General features: G+C 44.6%; 1 protein-coding gene across 1 annotated transcript in view; it reads right to left on the bottom strand.

Moving 5' to 3' along the window:
* Sbp2 (SECIS-binding protein 2) overlaps window positions 1-24,840 on the bottom strand; it is a 79,836-nt gene that overhangs the window by 37,890 nt on the left and 17,106 nt on the right. Inside the window, exons 5-8 of the mRNA XM_084606519.1 lie at window positions 20,490-20,850; window positions 17,448-17,514; window positions 10,738-10,856; window positions 5,572-5,634 (exon numbers count right to left, since the gene is read on the bottom strand). Of these exons, the coding sequence (XP_084462645.1) occupies window positions 5,572-5,634; window positions 10,738-10,856; window positions 17,448-17,514; window positions 20,490-20,850 (610 nt within the window). The remainder of the gene's footprint in view (window positions 1-5,571; window positions 5,635-10,737; window positions 10,857-17,447; window positions 17,515-20,489; window positions 20,851-24,840) is intronic.

Raw genomic sequence — 24,840 nt, 5'->3', positions numbered from 1 at the left:
AAGAAACTAAACAGCTATGCAATAACGAAACGATTCCCCAATTATAGCTTTGATAAACCTACACAAACAATTTGATAGACTGAGCCCATTTTCAATGCCAACTCACACGTAGCCCGCAAGATAAACCAAGCCATTCCCCCCCGCCTGGATTTACTGGCGGCAAAGTACCAGCCTCCACTTTCAATAGCCCGAACTTATTATCCCTGCTTATGCCTAGCTTGCAAAATATCTGGCATGGTGCTTAATAAGCCTGCATTAGATACTAGTCCTTACATTAGCAAGCACTCTTTGGCATAATCCTGCTAGCCTGGTTTAACGCCAATTCGAAAGTTTTGTTCTCGGATCTCCAAACAGCAAAAATTTGTGCCTTTGATCAAGAAAACTTCATCGCTGAATGCTTTGGGCAAACAAGGTAGCAGAGGCCTAAATCCTGTGCCTTGGCAGTAATAATGAATGCAAGCTAAATAGGTGTAAAACTTTGCTGAATTTGATGCGCTACTGCCACAACAACTGTTGCATGGAAAGCAGTCTCAACAACAAGCTCCTCACCACACAAATATTCTAAACAGCATCAAAACACTATGCCTCTAGGTCAACACACTACTGGGTTCTGTAGACTTCTAAATCCTGTAGAAACACACACACACACACACCTACACAACTGCACATTCTAGTTAGAGTTTGATAAGAAACCTGGCCTCACTAATCGAGCAACTAGCTATCAGAAGTATCAGAAAAATTTACGATGCTCAGGTGGCAGTTGCGTTAGCTAGCAGTGAAAAGTGCTCGTCAATGTTGCCACGTTACTACAAGAAATTACTTTTTGCACAAACACAAACCTTTGCACATATTACGAGCCCCTAAAGGTGCTTAACTCTTTCGCTACCGCGCCTATTCAAATCAATCAATCTGATCAATGGTTCAAATTCTCGCGCTCGCGAGCAGTTTGGGGGCACGTAGCGCCATCTAGGTTAAAAAGTGGGAAACACGTTTTGTTGGTTTTTTGCTTTTCAGCGCTTCTCCCGGCGCTGTTTCGGATTTCCAAGCGAGCGCTTCGAGCATGGCGTCCTCGTTGCGCACGGACGCCTCTAGAAAAGATAGCGTTTTTCGCCAATTAAGCGCTTCAGAAGCTGATTTTGCGGATGCATACAGCAGTGGCGAGCCAGAAGAAGATGTGGACACATCAGCACCCATGAGGAGGATGCATCAAAGTTGAGCTTGAACATCTAGCGAGTGTGTCGCTCTATGTACCGCGCATATTTCGATTACTAATAAATAGTTATGAGAGGCAGAGCAAGTGCTCACAGCTATAATTTGTTTTCAAGGTCATGATGTCATACGGACATCACTCTTTGCCAGCAGCTGTGAAGCGCATGCAGTTTTTTCCTGAACGAAACCAGGGAGTCGAAGTTGGTGACACTTTTTTTTTGCTGAAAGAACAGTTTTCGGCAATACCCTCTCAAAATTGTGTCTTTTTATGACAAAATTAGCTACAGAATGTATATCCTCAAATTTTTCCACGCTTGGTATTTTTAAAGTTTTGCTCTTTTTTTCAACAAGAATGATGTCCTCACTGTACATATCTAAATTATAAACATTTTTTTTACTAATTTGTCTAATAAATATATATGTAACATTTATGTTATTGAATAGAACATTCTTTTAGCTACATTTTGCCAAACAATGTTTTGGTTTGGTTTGTGCGGTTTAACGTCCCAAAGCGACTCAGGCTATGAGAGACACCGTAGTAGAGGACTCCGGAAATTTCGACCACCTGGGGTTCTTTAACATGCACTGACATCACACAGCACACGGGCGCTTTGCTTTTCGCCTCCATCGAAAAGTGGCCAAACAATGTAAATAAGGCATTAGTGTCTAGTCGCCAAAAAAATATTTCCTTCCACTTAGTAAAAACTGCCCTTTTTCTTGTGGTAGCGAAAGAGTTAAAGATTGAGAAAAACAAGGAAAGTAAACTTACTAAACTTAATAATGACAGGCGCAGTCTGTCTATGAGGGCTAGACAATGAAGAAACCATAGGGCTTCATGCTGCAAAGCTGCTTGACAGCCAGAAGTTTCTGGCAAAAAAAAAAAAAAAAGGGAGTCTGGAACAAAACTTTTCAGCTCATCGAAATAATCATGGAATGACTCAGGTGGCGTTGCGTTGAACACTAAAATAATTAACATAAAAAAACAAGGTCACATCATTTTTACACTTCTGGATTTTGTCGACCCAGAGTGAATTATGGCAAACAGGCTCTGGCAAAAAATTCTCGTGCAAGTCATCAAGTGCAGGCAGCCACAATTGGCACTGTATAACAAGCAATACAAAAGGAAAAAAGGCATCAGAAAAATATGATATACAGAGGCAAATGCACAGAAACAAAAAGTTTCCAAAGAGCAGGCCATCTATGCCACAAAGATATCACCACCTAGTGGCTGCTTTAATCACAGAAATACGTCAATAAAACCTTCCTACAATCACATAAACTCGAGCATGCCTTTGATACACACACACAAAAAAACAAAAGGACCAAGTAATAACATAGCCAGGCAACCATCTCTATTACGGCTATTATGAAGACACTGAAAAGCTACAGATACTACATACAAACCTCTTCAGTGTGGGAAGGTGCTCACACACACTACCCCCATCCCTATACACAGCAATTTCAAATACTACTGAAAACACAACTGAGAGTGATGTGGCAAAAAATACACAATGTCTGAGAGGCCAGCCTGTTCTTGCAGAGGAGTTTTAGGCTGGCCTATTATCAGGTAGCTCCAGTCCAGACGATGTCACAAACCACACATCATTCAGGGCATCATTTCAGGTGTGCCACTGAGTGTGCTTGGTATAAAGACTACTCTAAAAAAGGGCACAGACACGTAGAAAATTTTAAACGCAAGTCTGCTTTGGAGTGGCAATGACACCGCCACTAAATCGTGTTAGCACAGATATTCACACATGGACGCACACAAGGTGGAGCGGACTGCCACTGCCTTGAACTGCGGAGGCGCAAAGTCACTATGCCACAGATCTTCCTTTCATGAAGGCTAGTACTGCTGCTGAAGAAACGACGACCAGTCAACGGCAGTGTTCTTCTACGTTGAAGAATGTGAAACAAATGGGCAGAAAAAAGGGCCTGCTGCACCAATGCGAAGCAAATTTCAAATAATCCCAAACAGACATCGTCCCATCTTGTTGTATTGCACGTCACACCTTCGCCAACACCACGTGGCACCTCAACGTAAAGCGCTCGAAAATGCCACACAAGACAAGTGCCACCAAACCACCTGCGAAAGTCAAGTGGTGAAGAGGACCTGTTGAAACACGCGACACCCTTTTCAATGCCTTTCCTTCAAAGCAAGAACATTCTGCTATCTTAGAACTGCCATGCTTGAAAATAAATAAGAATAAACTGAATGCAAGCATTGTCTTATGACAGGCGCATCAGATAGCTAGAAGAAACAAAGCTAATTTTAAAAGTAAAAATACTTCCGGAAAAATGGCTAGGCCTGCTCAGTAGATCATTGTCAGAATAACAGAAGCTACAGGCAACATAGTTTCAGGTGCTGGGAATGGCAAAACAAATAACAGACTCCAACTAGCCAGCACACACAGTAAAATCAGACATGTTACAATCTAGTACATCTGTTAAAATGAAGCCAACGCTGATAAATATTTGCTCGCACACAACACGATGGCTACAGCGGCAACTCATTTTAAACGCCGACTCACAAAATTACTTTCTTAACCAAATCTCAAAACACACACCCAACTTGCGCGAGGCAGGCGCAAGCAAGCATAGCTTCTGCGCGAGCACCCATTTCAGACACCTAACAGCAAGCCAAGGCAGAAATGACACTGGCAATGACGGGATGCGAGGCTATCTTAGCTTGTTACAGCAGTTGTACTGTCATACAATGTGCTGAAAGCATGTCGCGATTTCTAAAATTGTGCAGAGTAGAAAAAAAATTTGCACGCACAAAGAATTGAATACTCGCTGCATTCACAGAGCTCTATGAGGCTTCCTCCAAGCCGACAGTGCTCTAGATTCCACACCAATGTCCTGCTGCCACTTCGCCCATATACAAACAATCTCTACTTAGAGACATGTCAAAATATAGAAACAGATAAGCCGCTCTTCTCTGCTTTAAATCTCTCCTGCCATATTTATGCCACAGTGCACATGTCACAGATGCACACACTCACACAAATGCATGCATGCTTCATTGGCACAGATCACTACGCCACGAGTGGAACATTTGAAAGAAGTCCGTCAGGTAGCGGCGAGCATTTCGGCATGACAGTTGCAGCAATATCTATCAAGTGGCAGCAAAGCTGCACTGGCAAGAATAACAAGTGTCTTCAGGCATACTATGTACAAGCGGTGAAGAGTGTCACAAAAATATCAATAAAAAGTAATGGCTAGAAGCATGCAGAGCAACCTGCAATCGGGGCAGTGTGTGCACCTGTTTCAGCCTTAGTACTACGCTCATGCATGTAAGTGCAGAAATGCACGTAAAAGAAGAGGGGAGGGGTTGACTCAACCTACAGCACTATAATCATGAAAATGTTCAACTTCACTAAAGAAAAAAAAAGAAAAGTAGAAATCTCGGAGAAAGCAAACCATTTTGTATGGACGCGGTGTTAAAAAAGAAAAAGAAAAAAAGAGACGGACAAGATGCTCAGGTTATATGGTGTGGCCACTTGCAGAGACAGCCATTGCAAGGCATTTTGAGGCACGAACACCTCGATTAAATTCTTAAAAAAGTGTGTGCGCAGTGCAGTATATACAGAAATGAAGAGGCATGCAGGGCAATAGTGGTGCTATGGCCGAGAAACAGGTCGCTTAGTGTGCTGCATATTACAACATCAAGCAAGTAAAAAAAGAAATGAACGAATAGTCGAGGATAAGCAACAATGCCTCAAAGCCAGCGAAATCCGTGATAAGCAGTTGGTACACTGTTCAAATAAAAAAAAAATCCTGGTGCCGCTCATCCCGAGCCTACTGGAACCAACCCAGCTTTGTAGAAAACTCAACATGCTCCAAAAGGATTTAAATTTTTAAAATCGTGTGAACTTCACACAACAAAAGCAGGTCTGAACTTCTACTCTAAAATAACAGGATGCTGGGAGGTGGGGGTAAGAGTTTTACATCACAGTTGGCTGATCGCACAATGAACAGACATCATGACAACGGCATGTGAAAAATGGAAAATGTTTCCCCTCCTCCCCTGCGGTATCTACACTGACATGAGGTCACCCATCTCGAAATGCTAGCTGCCCTTATCCTCCTGCCAGGCGGGAGCCATTCTTTGCCAGCTTGTTCTCAGAACACGCATGTATGTCTAAAATGTAGAGAGGTGCACAGCTGCGCCCACACCCCATGTGCGTCGCACACAAGGACGCCCCTCTGCCAGTAGTCCGGTAGCAGCAGCCGCGTTGCAAAAATGGCGCAATGGCAGGTGGCGCTAGGTGGTGGTGGCAGACGCGCAAGAGAAAGGTTACACAGCCCCTGCTGCCACTTCTGCATGGACGCCCACCTTCAGGGTTGCCAGCTGCCTACCTCAGGCTTCTTGATGCTGCGCTCAAGCAGGTTCTCCTTCTCTTTGAGCTTCTTGGGCTGCCTCTGGTTAGGGAAGAAAGAGTGGCAAAAACTGAGCACATTGCATATGCAGGCATTTCTCACAAACCAAACAAGAATGCATTCAGTCCCCATGGCTACCTAACTGCAAGCATTTCTTTTCATTGATCACACTATCAGTGCTAAGGCTGAAGCAACAAAGTGTTTCGAGTTTCCATTTGATGCACTGTTGTGTGTTGTGTTTTATGGCACATAGGCAACACAAGCCATCATGAGCCAAGAGCAAGGTTTGAAATTAAGTGATTCGAGATTCTACAGCTTGTTTAAAAGTCCTGCTTCTTTAAGGAATGAAAGAACAAAAAAAAAACATCAATGAGTCCCTTTCCTCCAACAAGTAATCTTGGGTGCTGTGGGGTCTGTTCCTTATAAACTTATGAGAAGAGCTTCTGTCTTAATTCTTCAGAGTTTTGTACACATAATTAAGATGTGGTTAGTGGCGACTTCTTCTCCGCAGAGTTTGCGTGCCAGTATTTCTTGTTTCGAAAGAATGAAGCTGCGAGTTAAATACATGTGACCGATTCGGAAGCAACATAAAATGACTTTTCGATGAAACGCTCTTGAGGAGTACATGATTTCCATTCTTCTATCACTGGCTTCCCTAAGTGTAATTTGTTGTTTACCTCGTTGTCCCATGAATCTTGCCATCTCTCTTTCAAATTTGTTTGTATGCATTTTATATCTTTATGCGGTACATTTACTTTTTCTATATTACTATTCCGAGTGGCTGCGGCACATCCATCAGCTTGTTCATTGCTACCGATCCCTATATGACTTGACACTCAGCACAGAATTTCATTTCGTGTACCCTTGTTTCAACTGTTCTAATGTAATGTATTATATTTCCTATTAAGGGTTCAGTCTCATTTCTGGAGTGTACAGCCATGATTACACAGAGCGAGCTGTCTCTGCGGTTTCTTACTTTTCGTTTAATGAAAGGAACCCTTGTAGTATGTGTTCAGGCGGTGTCAGAGTTTTACGAAAATGCATTAGTGCGAGACCGCATACAGAAAGAAAATTAACAAGGAGGTAGTGGGTCAGGCCAATAGATTATACTCTTTTCAATGTTGCTCTTTACTATTTTTTCTGCAGCTAGGGGTACGGCATAAGCTGTTTTATTTTGTCGTCCACTACATCACTCCCAACAGAGAAAGTTGTTTTTATCTGTATAGAATTCTCTGCGGTTTTGTTACTTTTCGTTTAATGAAAGGAACTCTTGTAGTATGTGTTCAGGCGACGTCAGCATTTTACGAAAATGTGTTAGTGCGAGACCGCATACAAAAGGGAAACTACCAAGGAGGTAGTGGGTCAGGCCTACATGCAGTATTTGGCAGTGTGTCAAATATGTTTAATTCCTGGCATTTCTATTCAAAGCGAAGGATTAGTGGTCTTATTGCTTGGGATTTGTTATCGAAGAGCATTCGAGATGGACATTTCGTAACTATAGGGTAACAAATATGGTTTGGCAATGAACGGATAAAGACGGACTATGAGTGATGTCCCCTATGCACCAGTTGAAATGCGTAAGCCTAAGTTGTATACACGGTCCAGTCACTTCAAGTACAATTGGCCTTGCAGATCCACACACTATACAGCCATAGCCTAGGCAGGAGCGCACCACGAAGCAATAAATTTGTAAAAGGTATGTTTTGTCGGAACCGTATCGCTTACGTGAAAGGATTTTTGAATGCTCAATGATTTTGAGGCTTTCATTTTCCGAATGAAACCTTCCTATTAAAAGTTAACCTAGAAATTTATGTTCATGTTTTACAGGTAACTTGACATCATTTAGGTAGATTGTGGGTTCAAAGTGGAGTCCTCTTCTAAAAGAGAACAAAACAGCTGCCGATTTTTGTGTAGAAAACCTAAAGCTATTCCTACCTGCCCAAGTTGCCAGTTTATTTACTGTGTGCTGTATTTGTCATTCGCATGTTTGTGCACGTCATCAACAGTACATCATGGATTTTGAGATTTTTTTTGCTAAGGTGCTCATTTTTACGATGCAAAGAGTACTACTTAAATGCTCCCCTAAGGAACACCATCTTCTTGTATAAAGTTCTAAGAAAGGGTGGAACCAAGACATACTTAAAATGAGCGCCCAGAAAGAAAGTCACCTAATAGCACTTCTAGTAGCAGATCATTTTTTTTCAACTTTGTAACCTTCTCCTACGACATTTCTCAATGTTCTTATGACAACGAATGGGGAAATTAGTTGGGCAGTTTTCTCCACATGTTCGCTGTGAGCAATGTCGAATCATGGAAAGCTAGTGGAATTTTTCTTGAAAAAATGTGCTGCATCGGTGCGTTCTCTTTTCCAATGGAGATCGGAGTGAAGGAGTTGCAAAGCTATAAATAGATATTTTATGTTTGGCCGTGGCGCCAGCCACCCACAATCGCATCCAAAAAGGGGACGAGACAGGAACTTATGCTGGTCCTGCCCCCCCCAGCTGTGCGCCATGACTATAACCAAATATGGCCGAACTCAGGGTGGTTCGCCACACAAGATTAATCCTCGCCGCCAGGAGAAGGAAAAAAAAAAAGAGAGGACAGGTCAGTTGTCAGGTAGAGATAGGAAAGTGAGAGATGAAGGGGAAGATAGGAAAAGGCGACTGCAGATTTTCCCCGGGTGGATGAGCCCAGAGGTGCCGTCTATGGAAAGCGTGGGCCTAAGTGGTGTGTTGCCTCTGCCGAAGGGCCTTAAAGGTCCGAACACTCGACGTCGGCTTAACCGCCAGGTTCCCATTTTCCCCAGACACTGCAATGCCACGCATGATTAAGCGAGGGTGCTCGGGGTCCGTGGTGCCACACAGTACAAGCAAGCATCTGCGTTAACACTTTCCTGTCTGCGGGAAAAGAGGTGGTTTTTAGGTGGTGTCATATTTCTTTTTTACTTTAATAAAACTCGCTCAGTGTCTAGTATCAAATTGTAAAAGAGGAATTCCTCTTCAGAATAGTATTAGCGACAATCCACATTTTTATTTTATAAGCGATGAAAAAAATACCTATCAGCAAAAAATTGTAGTTAAAGAGAAACAAACACAGAAAAGTGCCAAAGTTTCTCGATACAAATAAAACAAAAAATTTTTCAAAATGTACCTTTTTTACAACAGGGACCAATGCAACATTGCAGCAAATTATAGCTTTCTGTGTGCAGTATTCGCTGAGTTAGGAAAGAAAACAGTAGGCGAGGTCGACTATGCCGAGGTGCCCCTGGCTGTCCTCAAGCGGGAAACAAGACTCCCTGCACTGCCGGCGGCAAGTAATACTGCCCAAAGGACATTGTCACCTTACAGATAACAGTTGTGACCTTCAGAACAGTGATCTCTTCCGATCAGCGACCAGCAAAAGCTGAAATTTTTTAGGAGCGACTGCGAAACTTATCGAGGCATGGCAGTCCATGTTCCGGATTGGTTTGACGCAGTTTCGCTGTCAGTGCTAGTCTGAAGGGCTGAATTCGTCTTCCGAGTCATAACTGCTGTTGTTCGCATCCAAAAACGAGCTTTCCGAAGCGCCAGCGTCCGCGGAAACAGAGCGCGTGACGTCGACGCCATGATGTAAACAAGGAGCGTTGTAAACAAAGCAAAACTGCAAGAAGGGTTCCTCTATTTCCCATTGGATGACACCACTTGTCAAGAAGTGCTTTGAAAGTGGAAAATTTAGAATCGTGAAACCATCGATAGCGGGCTATCAATGGAAATAGGCGCGGACAGGAAAGTGTTAACAGATGCCCCCTGAGGGGTCCATTTGTCAAACCTTGCTATAGTGAACAAGAGACAAAATAGTAGCAGTTAAATAAAGTCGAAATGTTTACAAATTTCCACAACAAACACGTGCAAAAGAAGCATGATTTAGTCACTGAAGGGATGAAAACTCTGGTGATAACTGCTAAGGAAAAGGGAACATTCTTTTTCAAGCTTTATCAACATTTTCAAATGCGCTCACGGTGATTGCAGACACTAGAAAGAAAGAAAAAAAAAAAAAAAAACATCAATTAATTCAGCTTTGCTGTAATGCAGCCATGACGCGTGGAAAATGGTAGATCAGAGCGAAAACTATCACCGCTTTCACCACCTCTGTGACTGCTGACATGAATGCATCATGGCTAGAAGGCTTCAACCGTCTATGCCCCTGCTTGAAAGGTGTGGACTCATGCTGACTGTGGTGTTAACAACCATCCATGCCGCTATCGGCAAATGCAAGATGTCAATGCTCACCACACCACTGCTAGTCGCTTATGCACTGCAGCAAAGCCTTGCCACCTGTGGTTCGAGTGAGCACAGCTTGGCGCTAGGAGTATAATAAAAGTCAAACCCACTTCTTACACGAAATTACATGATTCTGTAAAAACATTACATTACTTGAAGAATTTAAGATTAAAGAAAAGATTTGCGAAACAAATACCACAAAAAACAGCAGAGTCCCTGCCCCAAAGATACACACTACATAAAAAATTTAGAAGTAAACATTATTACTGGCCGAAAAATCTGTGCAGAATAGATGCAGAACATCACAACAAGCTCATTCTTCTAACACAACACAGAATCAGCTGATCGACGATTTGCTGTTGATTGTTCAGTTCAGGCGCCACAGCGCCATAACCACGCTGTCTTCAATTCGCACTTCAATCACCTGTCTCACATTCAAGATTGTTGGCATGATGGGAACAACGAAGTGCACGGCAACGTCCACTTTCTGCAATTGCTCTTGACCATCCTCGAAATCTTGATTTTCATTGCGAGCGAAACTGCTTTGCGATTCTGCGTTGCCATTTTGTGTGACAAAGTTGTCAGACTCACAAAGTGACGCGTGCTTGGGTCAGTCGGAGTGAAGCCAGCGAAGCACACGACTGTTCAACAAAGCCAACGAGGTTTGACGACATGCCGGTCATATGCCTGAAAGCCATTAGTGCTTTTTTGTCGCTGCCCCTAGACAGCGCCCATCTCTCTGGTGTGAGTAATTTAAATGATCGAAACATTGCTTTTCTCGAATTTTTCTTTTCTGGCTCCTTTACAAACTTTTACAAGGTGGCAGCTGCAAGAATGACATACTTCATAATTCATTTGCCAGTTTCGCTACTAAGAAGACCCTCACCTGCTTGGGCACCATTATGTCGGCAATGGCCATACTGATTGCTGTCTTGTGCTTGGGCGCTGCCCCACTGCCCCCATTGGTAGATGCAAGGGGCTTCACAAGTCCACTTGGCTTGCTCCCTGCAAGCAAAGAAAAAGGCTTAATTTAGTTTATGAAGACTCCTGCTCTCCTACAACACTTTTGTGAAATTTCAGTAATTTTTTTCCTCACGCAACTCGCCAAGCTGAAAAAGAATGACTACATTCACCATACCAGACAGTGTGAAATATGGAATGTGCCGACAGCACCGGCGAACTACTGCAAACAGTCGTTATCATACAACCTCTCTGCTTTGTTAAATATGTTGGAAGAAGCATCATTTAATCTGCTAAGTAAATCCAATACTGACATTAAATTGTTTTTGTCAAGTTTGCATACGTGATGTGCATAATATTCTGCATGTGCTGTATATTTTCATGTAACATTTCATTCTTTTGTTCATTTATATCAAGATATATAATTTCAATAATTGCTGTATACTCGATGAAGTAACACGTGTTTAGATTTTTTTGTACTTATCTGTGCAGCAATGCTACGATGGCCGTAACTGTTCAAAAGCCAACATGTAAGAAGCCTGGACCAAAGTCAAGCCGTTGTTACAGCTTTTAGTACTGTCTTCTCCTCGCGAAAGAAACAAATGATTGATTGAACTTAGACGTCCCAAAGTGACTCAGAGTATGAGAGACGCCGTAGCAGAGGACTTCGGACAATACTGACCAATGGGCGTTCTTTAACGTGCACTGACATCGCACAGCACACGGACGCCTAACTTTTTGCCTCCATTGAAAAGCGGCAGCCAGCAGCAGGTTTAGTAAAAATAAAAAAAAAAAAGGGGGGGGGGGCATCTTCAAAAGGAAAGGCACAATAACGGAACATTCAAACTTAACCAGTTTCCACAATAACTGCTTCAGCAAAGAAGCCACAAAATAAGCAACGCCTAAAAGCGGTACTTCCCAGTTAGGAGCATGCATGTGATATACAGTCGAACCCGGTTATATCGAACCCGGCTATATCGAATTTTGGTTATAGCGAACTCATGGAATATCCCCTTGAAAATCCCATGTAAAAGTATAGAAAAGCCGCGTCATATATCGAACTTAATTTCACCGGTCGTTCGATATATCGAACTCCGCACCACGCACTGGAAAGTGCCTTCCCCAAAGACGATCGCATCACCCTTGGCCGTTTGCCGCGTGCCGTTTTCAAGCCACGTGCGGAAGGAATGAGAGGGGACAGTTCGGCGACGGCTGGTCTGTGGCGCCCATTACCCAAAGGCGCGCGCATCTGCAGTTATCGTTTTCCGAGCGCCAACACATGACGTTTGCAAGCCATATGGGTGGGTGTGCCCATCCTTTTGCCAAGCTCTCTCCTTCAGCAAACGCTACGCATGCGCCAAGCCAGCTCAGCCCATTTCAGACAGGCGTCGACGCCGCTTTCTCCAGCGTGTGTTGCGAACCCTCTGCGCGCGGCGGCTGAGGTGGCTATGGTGCCTGCGGACGTTAAAAAGCGGCAGCTCTGTATGTTTTGTTTCGTTTTTTTTTTTTTTTTTTGCGAGTCACCCTTTCTTATCGTTGTGCCGTTCGAACGTTAAAAAGCGGCAGTTTTTTTTTTCTTTTTTTTTTTAGGGAGTCGTTTATCCTTGCATGTATGAATCAACGAAAGCACGCAGTCAGCTGCTGCGATCATGACGCCCGCCCCAAGCGCGGCGTGATAAATCGAACCAGACTTGTACGTGCAATCAAGCCATCACGGGCACTCTGCCAAGTTCGCTCCCCGCCACCGCAGGAGCTATCAAAAGATAAACCCCGACGTTATCGCTGCGCAGCATCTTGGCACGCTGCCAAGAAATGAGCTGTGGGTGAGACGACCGAAACGGAGTGCGACATGCAAGCGAAAACGCTCGCGATTTCAACAAGTTTGAAATTTTTTGCTCTGTCGCTGCCGCTCGTCGTTGAGGTCGCTCAATCGCTTGCATGTGAGCGAGCTGATCTTAACGCTTTTTTTCTTTTTCAAATTCTCCGTGCAAAAGTGCAGGGTGGGTTCATTATGCGAGTGGGTTGATTACGCGACAAATACGGTATCGTTTTTTGGCATCGTAAGTGTCATCACAAGCCGATTTTTGTATATCGAATTATCGATATATCGAACTATTTTGCGATCCCCTTCGAGTTCGATATATCCGGGTTCGACTGTACTTCAAAACACGTGTAGCTTAGGATGGCAGCCCTGTTCATTTTTCTACCGACAGCAGTAGACGGTGACAATTTAACCATGGCAAGCACTTAGTACTTACAAGTGGCTATGAAAATCGTAAGAGACTGCCTTTTTTAATATCGGCCAAAAAAGATACACATGCAAGATCTGTGGAGTACTAATTTGATATTTGATTCATTTGAAACCCTTCACAATTAACAGCATTCTGAGGTCCTGTAATTTGCAATGCAAATTCAAGAAAACTGTACAGGGAATATTCAGAGAACCAGGACGCTACATGGGAGCATAAGAGTGACTGAATGCAGCGTGACACCACCTACAACAGTGTGCATCAAACCTGCATCAAGCAGTGGGGCACTTGTATCCCTATCACACGAGCACGTTCAGTATCACTTTCAGCAAGCGTCATTTGTGCAGTGTCATACGACAAACTTTAGTGATACTCCCACCAGAATGCACTTGCTCCGAAGTGAATTTGGCGACCCTGCTTCATTTTTTGTCCAGCAAGCGACTGTTTAGTGTCGACAGCAGTGCATCCACAAATTATTTATATATTTTTGAGAATTACAATGTCATTGAAATTTTCATCCCGATTGGACGAGTGTCTTGCGACAGGCACCAGAATTAAGCTGTCACCAACTAAAGACAATGCACACACTTGGAACAGCTACTGCTCTTCAACAGCTTGCACGCCACATATTTGCAGCTCAATCTAAGTGGCATAAATTCAACTGGACTTATTTGTAACTCAGCGACTAGAAAGTCTACCAAAAGCGCGGCAACTATGCGTTCAGGTGCCAGCCGGAGGTAGCGCTGCTTTGCCTCCCACGAGCCGTCCGCGCCAAGCCAGCACTTCCTATGGCGCATCACTGCAGTCACTGGCATCAGGAAAGCGTACCAGTTTTCCTCATAAATAATAAGCCGTGGTGTAAAGCAATGTCAAGAATGAATCCTTGGGGATCGCCGACACATACAGTCGCTGTACTCCTTGACAACTATTGCATCTGCAAATGTCTGTCATGCAGTTTGATCGGCCCTCCTCCATGGAGTCTACTTTTCAATGGAGTTTCAGTTTTGTTTCTGCGGCCAGAGAAAAGTGCTTTTGACAGCTTACCTGTTGGAATCTAAGGTTTTGTTCTTTTACTAATACTCGTGCAGGCTTGTAGTCGTTACTGACAAGGAGCTAAATAAACAATGAGCACAAACTGGTTTTGATGTGCTCTTTAGTACACACCAGATAGACTCCTGTCAGGCGCTCTGCTATTCACGGCACTGAAGGACAACACCATTGTGGTAAGCTAGTGGCGTCTGGTGCTGTCAACGTTGCGAACTTTCGCCTTCTTTTTGGGCCAGGAATCGGACCTTTCTCGCCGCTGCGTTCAACAACATGCTAAACTAATGTTGTGAAGATGGGATAACGATGCAATACGTGGTTCCTGCGCCGCTGGACAGTTGAGGCCGTATAGAAGCACTTTTGGACTGGCACACGAGACCCTGCCTATTATTATGCGCTGCTCTCAAAATGTGATTTTGTGTAAAAAATGCACACAGCTCGGATTCAGGCCAGTTTATGCACTTTCGCAATCAAACAATGGTGACCCCCCTTCGTATATTAGATGCGCCCATTTTCTCGGTTAAAAATGCAAACCAAAGTAGCAAAGCTAGATTCATGATAACTACAGTTCACTGCCAACTTCACATTTCTACATCGTTCCAGAAAATTGTATTGGTCGGTGCGCCTTCCCCAAAGACTATCGCATCACCCTCGGCTGTTTGCCACGTGACGTTTTCAAGCCACGCGCGGAAGGAATGAGAGGGCACAGTTCAGCGACGGCTGGTCTAGGGCAGCGTCGCGCCCTTTCCCTAAAGGCACCCGTATCTGCGGTGATTGAGCGCGCCAGCATGTGACATTTGCAAGCCATGTGCGTGAAGGAACGAGAAGGAACCAATGCAGCCGTGGTGTTCGGGAGAGGGGGAAAAACGCGATAGAGCGAAGCGCAAGGGCGTGCCCACTATTCTGCTGAGCTTTATCTTTCTCTTTCCTCTCTCTTTCCCGGTCTTCATTCACAGCAGTACGCACCACGCATACGCAGACAAGCCAGCTCAGCCCGTGGCAGACGCTTTCTCCAATATGTGTTGTGAACGCTCTGCAAGCGGTGGTCGACATGCAATGCGCGTCTCGTGTGGTCGTGCTTTTGAACGCGCGTAAGCTACGGCAGATTTCTCTTTTTCTTTCTTTTTTTTTTTTTTTGTGGGAGTCGTTCATTTTTGCCGTCGTGCTGAACATGCGCTATGTTGCATGCTATGAAGGCTGCGGACGTTAAGAAGCTGCAATCTTCTTTTTTTCTTTTACGAGAGTAGTCCTTACTTGTCGTGCTGCAGCGTAAAAACCTACCGCTTCTTAATGTTCGCAGCCATGGCGGCTGCGAACGTTAAGAAGCGGCAAGTTTTTTTTTCGTCAGAGTTGTCCATTCTTACATCTATGAATTAACGAAAGCACGCGGTCAGCTGCAATCATGACACCGATTTTAGCATTGTTTTCTTCAAGCCGCATTTGCAGCAGCTATCACGCTTCCAATGACTTTGTGGCAGTGGACTACGCTCGCCCTAAGCGTGACGTGATAAATCAAACCAGGCTTGTGCAATCAAGTCATTACGGGCACTCTGCCAAGTTCGCTCCCTGCCACTGCAGGATCTATCAAAAGTACAGTCAAAAGATAAACAAGACTTGGCGTTATCGCTGCATAGCATCTTGGCGCGCTGCCAATAAATGAGTTGTGGATGCGATGATCGAAACGGAGGAACGCGCCTCCGAACGCTTTTTTTTTTTTTTTTTACATTCTTCGGAGCGAAATTGTGGGGTGGGTTCATTATGCGACTGGGTTGATTACGCAACAAATACAGTATCATTTTTCACGATCACAAGTGGCGTCTCAAGCAGATTTCTGTATATCGAATTATCGAGATATCCAACTATTTCGCGATCCCCTTCAAGTTCGATATATCCGGATTCGACTGTATAGCATAACCGCAGCTGTTCATGCCGTGTGAACAGCACTAACCGCATCGGTGAAAAGCGTGGTTAAGAATACTCGTGTGACATCACAATGCTTTTTGCAGCTGCAAAAACATATTCAGATGCAAAACTCTGAAAATTAGCTTGGGATAATGATGCTGCAGACACCTGGACATCCGAGCCGGCAGGATAAGAGAAATTTGAAGCTCAATACCAACAAGAGGCCCCCTTCTGTTCTGCCACTCACAGAAAGGGAACTTAGAGGAGAGGGGATTAGCATCAGGAGAGAGGTCAAGTACTCACACTCAGGAGGGAGGCAGGAAAACACTTTTGCTCCCTTGAGACGCCTAGCGCATCACGTCCATATTCGTGCTTTCGCAAAAGTTCCAGGCATGTGGTACGAGCCTCTGCATAACCATACTCCAGCCAACAGACGTAGGCCCGAAGGTTGCCCGTGCTAAGGATTTCCAGCAAGGCTTACAATCAAAGAAGGTGCAGACACCTTTGCTGTTTTAAAGAAATTCTGCCTTACTGCCGCGTATAAACATACTTGCATTGGAAAGGCCTGCATGTGCGGGAAACGCCATTTTTGCTGCCCAGCTTTCAATGTAAGCACAAACCATCACAGACTTGAAACAAAAGCATTTTTCATGTGCTGTTCCTGAAGCTCCATTCAATTACTAGAAAAATATTTTTACTCCCATAACATACAACTGGATGAGGTTTTATTGTACAACACTGCATGTTAATTTTATTTGTTTGTCTCATTTAACATAGTCTAGCACGCCTAGCATGCCCATATAGTATGACCTCGATAACTGGATGTCAGTGGGACTGCAAAATATATTCAAATAAACCAAGTTTTCAAATCAACCTAGCAAACCACAAAACGGCAGCCAGGTAAAAAATTTCATTACGAGGACATTCCGTTTCCTTAGCGCAGTTTACAATTGCCATACATATACTGCCACATAAAGCTGAACACCAACGTCTGAGCAGGTGACCGGCAGCACGAGCAAGCTGGATAAGCGTCATGCAATTAGAATTTCCTTCGGCACAACTGATATGTGTACGAATTAGTGACAGTTTTTAACACATGAAGCCATGCAGTGAATGAGCATTGTCATGGGAGGCATGCTGCCTAATGCCTTTTAAGTAATCAAAGATGCCAGTAACCTAACCCTCAAACTACGGTACACCATTGAAGGCCAAAACGCAAGTCTGCATTGCGTGCTGTTAACTCGCTGCGCACACGGAGCAAGAATGGCACGAAGACAACACAGGCTGCCACTTTGCATCACCTGTAAAATTTACATTAGAAATCACAGGACCGCAGAAATTCTTTAAATCTGGGGTTCTGAACCTTCGAGATCAAGTGCCCATCCGTACTTGCACTGTGACTTTACTGCAATTAAAGTTTATTGCATCAATGTGAAACTACCTTTTTCCCTGAGTGATGACTGCTGCTGCTGCTTTGGAATGTTGTCTCCAGTTTTAGCCACAGCATCCTAGAAGAAAAGGAAGCAAGAAATGAGCCTATAGCTACACCTAACCAATTTAGAAGAACCATGCTCAGAATTTCACCGAGTCATTGCAGAGTTGCTCTAGCTATCCCATCACAAAGAAATGTTCAGTTACAATTCATGCTTTCAAAAAAGTCTGTGCACTTTGCAAAGGCCAACAGTGGGAACATGTCATTCAATATTCTATCCATATATGTAAGCAGCTTTCTTCCTAGAAATGTATTCAGAAGCTTTTTGACATAAAACAAAAAAAACTACCTAATAAACCCATTCGCTGCACTTTAGTCTTTTGTCTTTCAGTGGAACAAATCACTGATCAGGTTTGACGACCTGATTATCTTAGACGGTTATGCAGGTGGGTAGATTCAAGAAACCCCATTAAACAGGCACGTTTACTGTCAATTTTAACAAGTAAAGTTTGCCTACAGTGTCATTTGTGGAGTTCCGCCATGAAGGGCTGAATGCTTTCGAGGACCATTCATTACATCACCAGGCTGCCAAGAACCCACTCTGCGGACATGTGAAAGTTGCTCCCTAACTATCCTCAAACTGCAGTCCCGGCTATGGCTGCAAAGACGCTGTTGTGGTGGGATGCTTCAAGGGGTGATGAGGCACCAGCCAGCCAGCAAGAACATGGAGCGGGGCCACCTTACCGCTTCACACCAGATGAACAAGTGGTGCAAAAGCCACTGAAGGCGCACTATGGGCAAACCAGACGCGCAGGCCGGCAACCTAATACTATGGGTCCACAGCGTAGGAGTTAAGACCACAGGTGCCTGAGCTTTTTACACTTGCCTACTCATAAAGTGTAGGCTTCACTAAACCTTCTTAAAACCTGTCCGAGTTTTCATTGTCAGCCAGTTCTGTTACACTTCATTTCATTGCGTTGCCTTCAAACAGAAGCAATCATTCAGACTCAATTGCCTTGACAATCCTTGTGACCAAGATCAGCCTTGATCAGGCTATGGTGCTGGCTGTTCTGCCTGCAATGCGGACAAAGCCTGTGATAACCTTCCCCAATCTTCAATTTTTTAAATCGAACGGTAGACAAATGAATGCAAATCCAGCAGATCCACGCAGTTTCACCCAAGTAACTTTCACCATTGACCGCGCTGCCCAACATTTTTATAAACAGATTTCACAACAGTGACCGTCCCGGTCCAAAAATTTGACCACACAGCATGGAATGCTGCCTATGAATTTCCGCCATACCCCTGAGCAGTATTGCCACAGGTTCTTACAAAGTCAATATCTAGACAGATGCAGTGCACCGCATATGCAGAAAGAGACATTTGTGTGCGTGAATTACAACACCAAATTGGTTTGGTTTGGATTATTGGGTTTAACGTCCCAAAACGACTCGGAGGGTAGTGAGAGAGGGCGTAGTGGAGGGCTTCAAAAACTTCAACCACCTTTTGCCTCCTCCGAAAAGCAGCCGGAATTCGATCCTGCATCTTAGGTACAGCAATCGAGCACCTTAACCACCGTGCCATTGCCTTCGCCCTGCAGTGGGTATAGCCAGGCTGCTGCTGATGATGATGAGGCCATTAAACTATTTGTGTGTAATTAAACACAACTTTTCATCGGATGAATCAGCTGTGCCTAATCAGCCAGCTTGCCAGGTGCACGCTGAACGGAAGTTAAGATTCAGAGACATGCAAGCCAGAGGACGTCAATCAGCCTCCATCTCAACATGTGCGCTGCTTTTACTCTTTGAACAGAAAAAATGAGAGGAGCTTGATACGGGCACCAAACCAATGGCAAATGGCTCAAATACTGCAATAAAAATGACCACGCAAGTCTATGCTGCACTGAGACATGTGGTCTTAACAGATGCTACCATTTAGAAACAGCTGCGATAATTAAGGTTACGCCTCCCTGAAATGCCCGAGCACAGCACAGCACACATCGAGAGCAGCGAGTTTGGTGCAATTTTCCCAATTACTATAAACATAGCACTGTTTTTCTGGTTTGGCAGGCTTGACACAATGGCGGCAACACTGCATCGGGAGAGCGACGAAGGCATTTGTGTAAAGCCTCCACCTTCGAAATGCGGCTGTTTAGCAGGTGCCACCTGCCATGACTGGCAGATGGAAATAGAAACTATTCTCTCTACTTGTAGGGTAGAGGAGGGAGGTGCTAAATGCCGAGGAATGACTCGGCAAAAATGAGTAAAAAAAAAAAGTGATTACAGAGAGAAATGAAATAAGGTCAGAGTCAGAACTGGAACAGATCGGCGAGTGAGAAACAAACGCTATCGAGTTTTCTCCACATCAATCCAACCGACTGCGATTTTTTTTATTGTTGGTATCTCTGAATAGTTTTTTGCTTTCTTTTTCTCTAGAAATTTTGTTGTTGGAAAGACTTTGCTGGGTAGTAAGCCGCAATGTCACACCTTCTTGCATGGTGCCTCTAAGTTCGCATATGTGCTATGAACCACATTCAAAATTAAAAGAATAAGATATAATAAGTTGATGGAAATACAACAGAAACCCCCTCCTTTCTAAAAAGAAAAAGACACAGCAGCTAAAGGTAGCCTATACACGATTTTACAAAGGCGTGAATGGTGCTGCCATATTGGGGAGCTGGGCTGCTCTCGTAGGACAGGAAAGTGTTGACGACTCCCCCCTTAACTGTCCAGTCAAACCGGTTTCTTTAAGGGTCTTAAAATGGTCTATATTCAGGAATGAATACATGCCTTGAGCATCTAAGATGTGGTGGCAGTTTCTAAATGCCTAGAGAGAATAATAGCCCAATTTCAATCTGGCACTCTTTCTTGATTGCAGCTTCTGATCTAGACTGAGAAGAAGCAACCACCCTAAAACTTTGTAGTATTCAAAATGCAGAGCTCAAGGGAGCTAAATTTCTCTCCACAAAAAACCAAAACCAAGTTCACACTGCTTCATCCGTTTCTCCTTTTTTTTCACTAGCTAGCTGACAAGTCTGAAAAGTGAGGCCACCTTTGCATCGTGTTTCGCTATCCGCGCTTCTGGTGTTTGTTCCCGGCAGCCATCAGGGTCGCTGCCCAGGGGCGGGTATTCATCCTTCGGGTCTTTCGCCCTTGCGGGGCTCCCCGCAGAGTTCCAACTCTTGCGCTTCGCACTGCCTTCACGCATAGCAGAGCCCTCCTCCTCCTCCTCCCTGGCCGGCCCATTGCATGCCGCGTCCGACTCCTTCCGGCCGCCACGACTGCCCTGCTGCTGCCGGCTGCTGTCTCCTCTCAAGACTCCACGCAGCAGTGAGGAGTGTCGAGTCTCCCGCCGTCCTCGCGCTGCACTGACCCGGACGCCGTTCTGGTGTGGTGTGCGCCCAGTTCCTACCCTGCAAGTCAGAAGCAGCGCAGTGGATGTTGTAGTTGCACAGAGAAGACGACCAGGGTTCTCAGAACTGGGTTATGCTGTGCTCCTGGGTCCTTGTGCAAATGAACCCATACGTGCCTACCACTCCCCAGACAGACCTTAATCCTTGAACCAAAAGAGAAAAGAAGAAGAAGAAGAAAAAAAAAAAAAAAAAAAAAACCTACGTAAATAATTGTTTTACCCTTGGCAGGAATTTCAAATGTCCTGAATTTCTCAGGCGTGGCCGAGATCAAAATCACCAACCCGTCGCTGGCAAAGTATACCTTTTACTGTTGGCAACAGCAGCAAATGCTATCCACGTACGTAATAAACACTACCCCATTTGCACCTACAAGTATGGCCCATCAATCACAGGTGACACAGTCACCTGAGGGGTAGTATTTACTTGCATAATGCTCGCACTCCCTACATTGGGCAAAAATTGGACATTTTCTTTCCTTGCATAATCATCGCACCACCAGTATTACCATCAGGAGTTGTCTGCTAGTACATAAAGCCCCTCAATAATTTGAAAGTAGCGACACTCTCCTCCACTCCGGCGTTTTCCTCCTCGAATATCCTCGCCCGCCGGCTGCGCGCGCTGCACATGGCACGCTTTTTTGGGCAGCGCTCGCTCGCCGTCCGGGCAGTTGGCTGGCACATGCGCACGATCTTAAGTTCGCGCTTTTTCCACACTCTGCTATTGAATAAAATCACGAGTAAGACATGCGACACGCTTGACTACCAGAGCCACATAAGTTAGCGTCTTGTACGTGCAATGAAAGTGCCAATTAAGAGCGCTTGCGGCACGAACAAAACCACTTGCTGCATACATCTCAGATTCCTTTCGACTTTTCCATACTGTCTGTCTCAACACGGCATAGTATATGAAGCTTAATATTTACAATATATTTGAACATTCCAGAATATTTTCAGCATACCAATTGTTAGTTAAATTTAGATTCGCCTCGAACTAATTTTCGTGGAAGTACTGTTTATGAAGTTGCTCACGAGTGGAGTTTTAGTAGTGGGATGTTTGCTTTGATGGCCGTCCTAAAATTTTTCATTAAGGTTCAGTCTGAGTTTGGCACCGCACACTGCACATGCAACGGCTTAATCGTTTTTGTAGTTAAGAATTTTCGCGGCGGTTTGAAAACGAATATGAACTTTTTTCTATTAAGCATGAAACGCCTTTAGGTCCCGCTGTCGGCGACCTTGAGGTGATGTCGAGCCGAAATCGAGAGCCAAAAATCCGCGCACCGATTTCCCGTCATCCAAGGAAAGTATCCGCACCCAAAAATTTGGCCCTCTCGACTACCGAAATTTGGATTCGACTTCACTGAATTCGCCATACCAAACTTATAGGTTAGACATCGAGTTTGGCCACATTCGGATGAGGTCAAATTCAGAGGGTTCCTGGGGCAGCATTTTGCAGGAGGTCCCGAAATTTGGACGTAACTACTGAATTCGCCATATTCAAGTTAGGTTAGACGCCAATTTTCGCCAGATTCGGACAAGGTCAAATTTTAAGGGTTTAAAGAGAAATTTTTGATGTGCGGATATATAGTTTTGCGGACGCGTTCTGTGGACGAGTTCTCTACACGCTTTCCTGCAACATAAGCCTATTAATTCCTAATAATCTCCCTCATTGCACGCACTATCGTTGAAACGCGAGACCTAGGTTCAGAAATTAAAGAAAGTATTGTATGCGAATGTATGCGCATTGTATGCATCAGCCGTCGCTATTATAGCACGTTGAGCGGAACCATGAAGTGAAAACAATAACACGCATAATGACGCAAAATGATCAGTGAATTAAGTGAGATTGCCAGATTAGTGATGCGCTTGCGTGCAGTTTCAGTATACACATTCGCTTGTGCCTCGCAGAGACGGGCAGTCTTCGTCAGCGTAAAGCTCTTGCGGCCGATGTTGTGCAGCCACTTTTTGCTTCTAACGGTGTCTATCTTGCCGCTCGGAATCGCGAAAAGAACAAAGCCTTTTTCACGCCGGCTTGCGCACTGAAATGCGCAGCAACTGGGCATAGTGCTGCACTAAAGGAGCGCGTATAACGCGAATTGCAAGCGCGCAATGTCAGGGAGCTCGGTCGTAGCAGCGGCGGCTGCCCAAAAAATGACGGCGACGAAGAATGAAAACACAAAAAGAGCGAACTTAATGCGCTCTTTTCCCGAAGACTGCCCGCGGAGCCAATCACCGTTCGACGGGAGAGGTGAGAGAGGAGGATCGGCGAGGGTGCGTGGCGCGGCGGCATAGTTCACAGAAAGTCGCTACTTTCAAATTATCAAGGGACTTTACTAGTACATAGTAGCAAGCGCCATCTTTGGAGCGCTACTAAACCTAGCTGGTGGCCTCACTGTGTGCGCGCACTACTAGGCGGCAATAGCGTGCTTGGGTAAATTATCATCATCATCATAGGCTATGCGAGTTGTTTTTCTTTCTTTTTCTTTTTTACCTCCATGATGCTCGTAGTCGTCGCCATTTTGAGAGGTGTCTCCGCGTCTCATTGTAATGTTTCCTTCATTCCGTCCATGTTACTTGCTTTGTTACACAGTCTACCATGTTCTTGGTGCTGCATCGCGATGGGGCGGTATGCAAGGTATACAGCTGCTTTTAAGCTGAATACTTAAAGCGAGCACGCGCATGGCAACCACGCTGCCAGCAGGCACTTAGGCATCGATTTCAGCGTAGTATGTTACTGGAGACAGCGATTAGAGTGCCAACACTGACTCTGATCAAGAGTGAAAGCTTATGGTCTGCTGTGAACATTATACCACGAAATGCGGGGAGCGATAATGAGGCTGCGTGCGGCCAATAAAGTGCTTGAGCAATTCGTGCTTTTGGTGACCATGTGGTGACAACGGCAAGTTCTGCTTGAAAGTAATGCTTTACTTATATTTACAATAGCTGTCCTAAGAGTCCCGATTCACACCTATTTAAATTTGCTTTTAGCGCTCCAAAACATTTGCTCGAAAATTTTCCCCGCATAATTATCGCACCCCCCAAATTCGCATCAATTTTCAGCGAAAAAAATATGCGAGAAAATAAGGTAAATGGAAAAAGGACAACAGGATCCCTTAACTGCAGCAAGGCAGTTCTCAGACACACCTTAACAGGTACTAGAGACAGGTGTGCAACACATACACAAACCAATATTGGCTCTACACCAGCAACCCTCATCGTGCATCCGCATAAAATTAAATAGGAGGACACCGAAGACTGCTGCATTCAATTTTTGCAGTAAAATAAGAGTGCTTGGGCTTTTGCTTTGCAGATATTGGGTATTACATGATTTTGTTTGCTGGGTTTAGCATCGCAAAGCAGCATTGTCCGTGCTTTACAACAACGGTGGTCATGCATTTGAGAACTGCAACTATGTGCCTACACAAGAGTGGGCAGGGTTTGAAGAATGCATCACGAAGAGAGGAGGGACGTGATGACACACTGCTGCCACTGCGATGGCTTCTAAACAATGAAATGGTGGAAAGCGGAAACACATCCAGAAACAATGAGGAAGCCATCCCGGCTTACCACTGCCGTAAGCATACCGGATTCTCTAATGCTCTAAGGTCGACGCGAGAGCAGATTGAATTCTGAGAGAACTGAGAACCACCTGGATATCTTTCACCTGCACATACAGTGCCAGAAAATAATAATTTACACTTTTGTGCAGTGAAAGTCTTCATACCTCATATAACTGGTGCATTTTGCAAAATCAAACATTTGAGATCGTACACTTTACCAGATAACACATTCTTGCCTTGCACATTTCAAAAACACGGTGAAGTTTTGCTGTAATCACTTGTAGGGGATCATGAAATTGCATTGCCAGAAGCAATGTCCTTTCATGTACAGTTAGGATTAAAAGTGTGCGGGACACGAGTTTGTGGAAAAATGTTCATTCTGTGTGACTGGGCAAACATAGCTAATGAAAATGTGCCGAGTCACGAGGGGACGA

Source organism: Amblyomma maculatum, chromosome 6 (assembly GCF_055883805.1).
Source record: "Amblyomma maculatum isolate TAMU_Amacu chromosome 6, ASM5588380v1, whole genome shotgun sequence".
Taxonomy (NCBI): Eukaryota; Metazoa; Arthropoda; class Arachnida; order Ixodida; family Ixodidae; genus Amblyomma; species Amblyomma maculatum.
The sequence above is the reverse complement of the archived record's forward strand: the minus strand, read 5'-3'. Positions and strand labels throughout refer to the sequence as shown.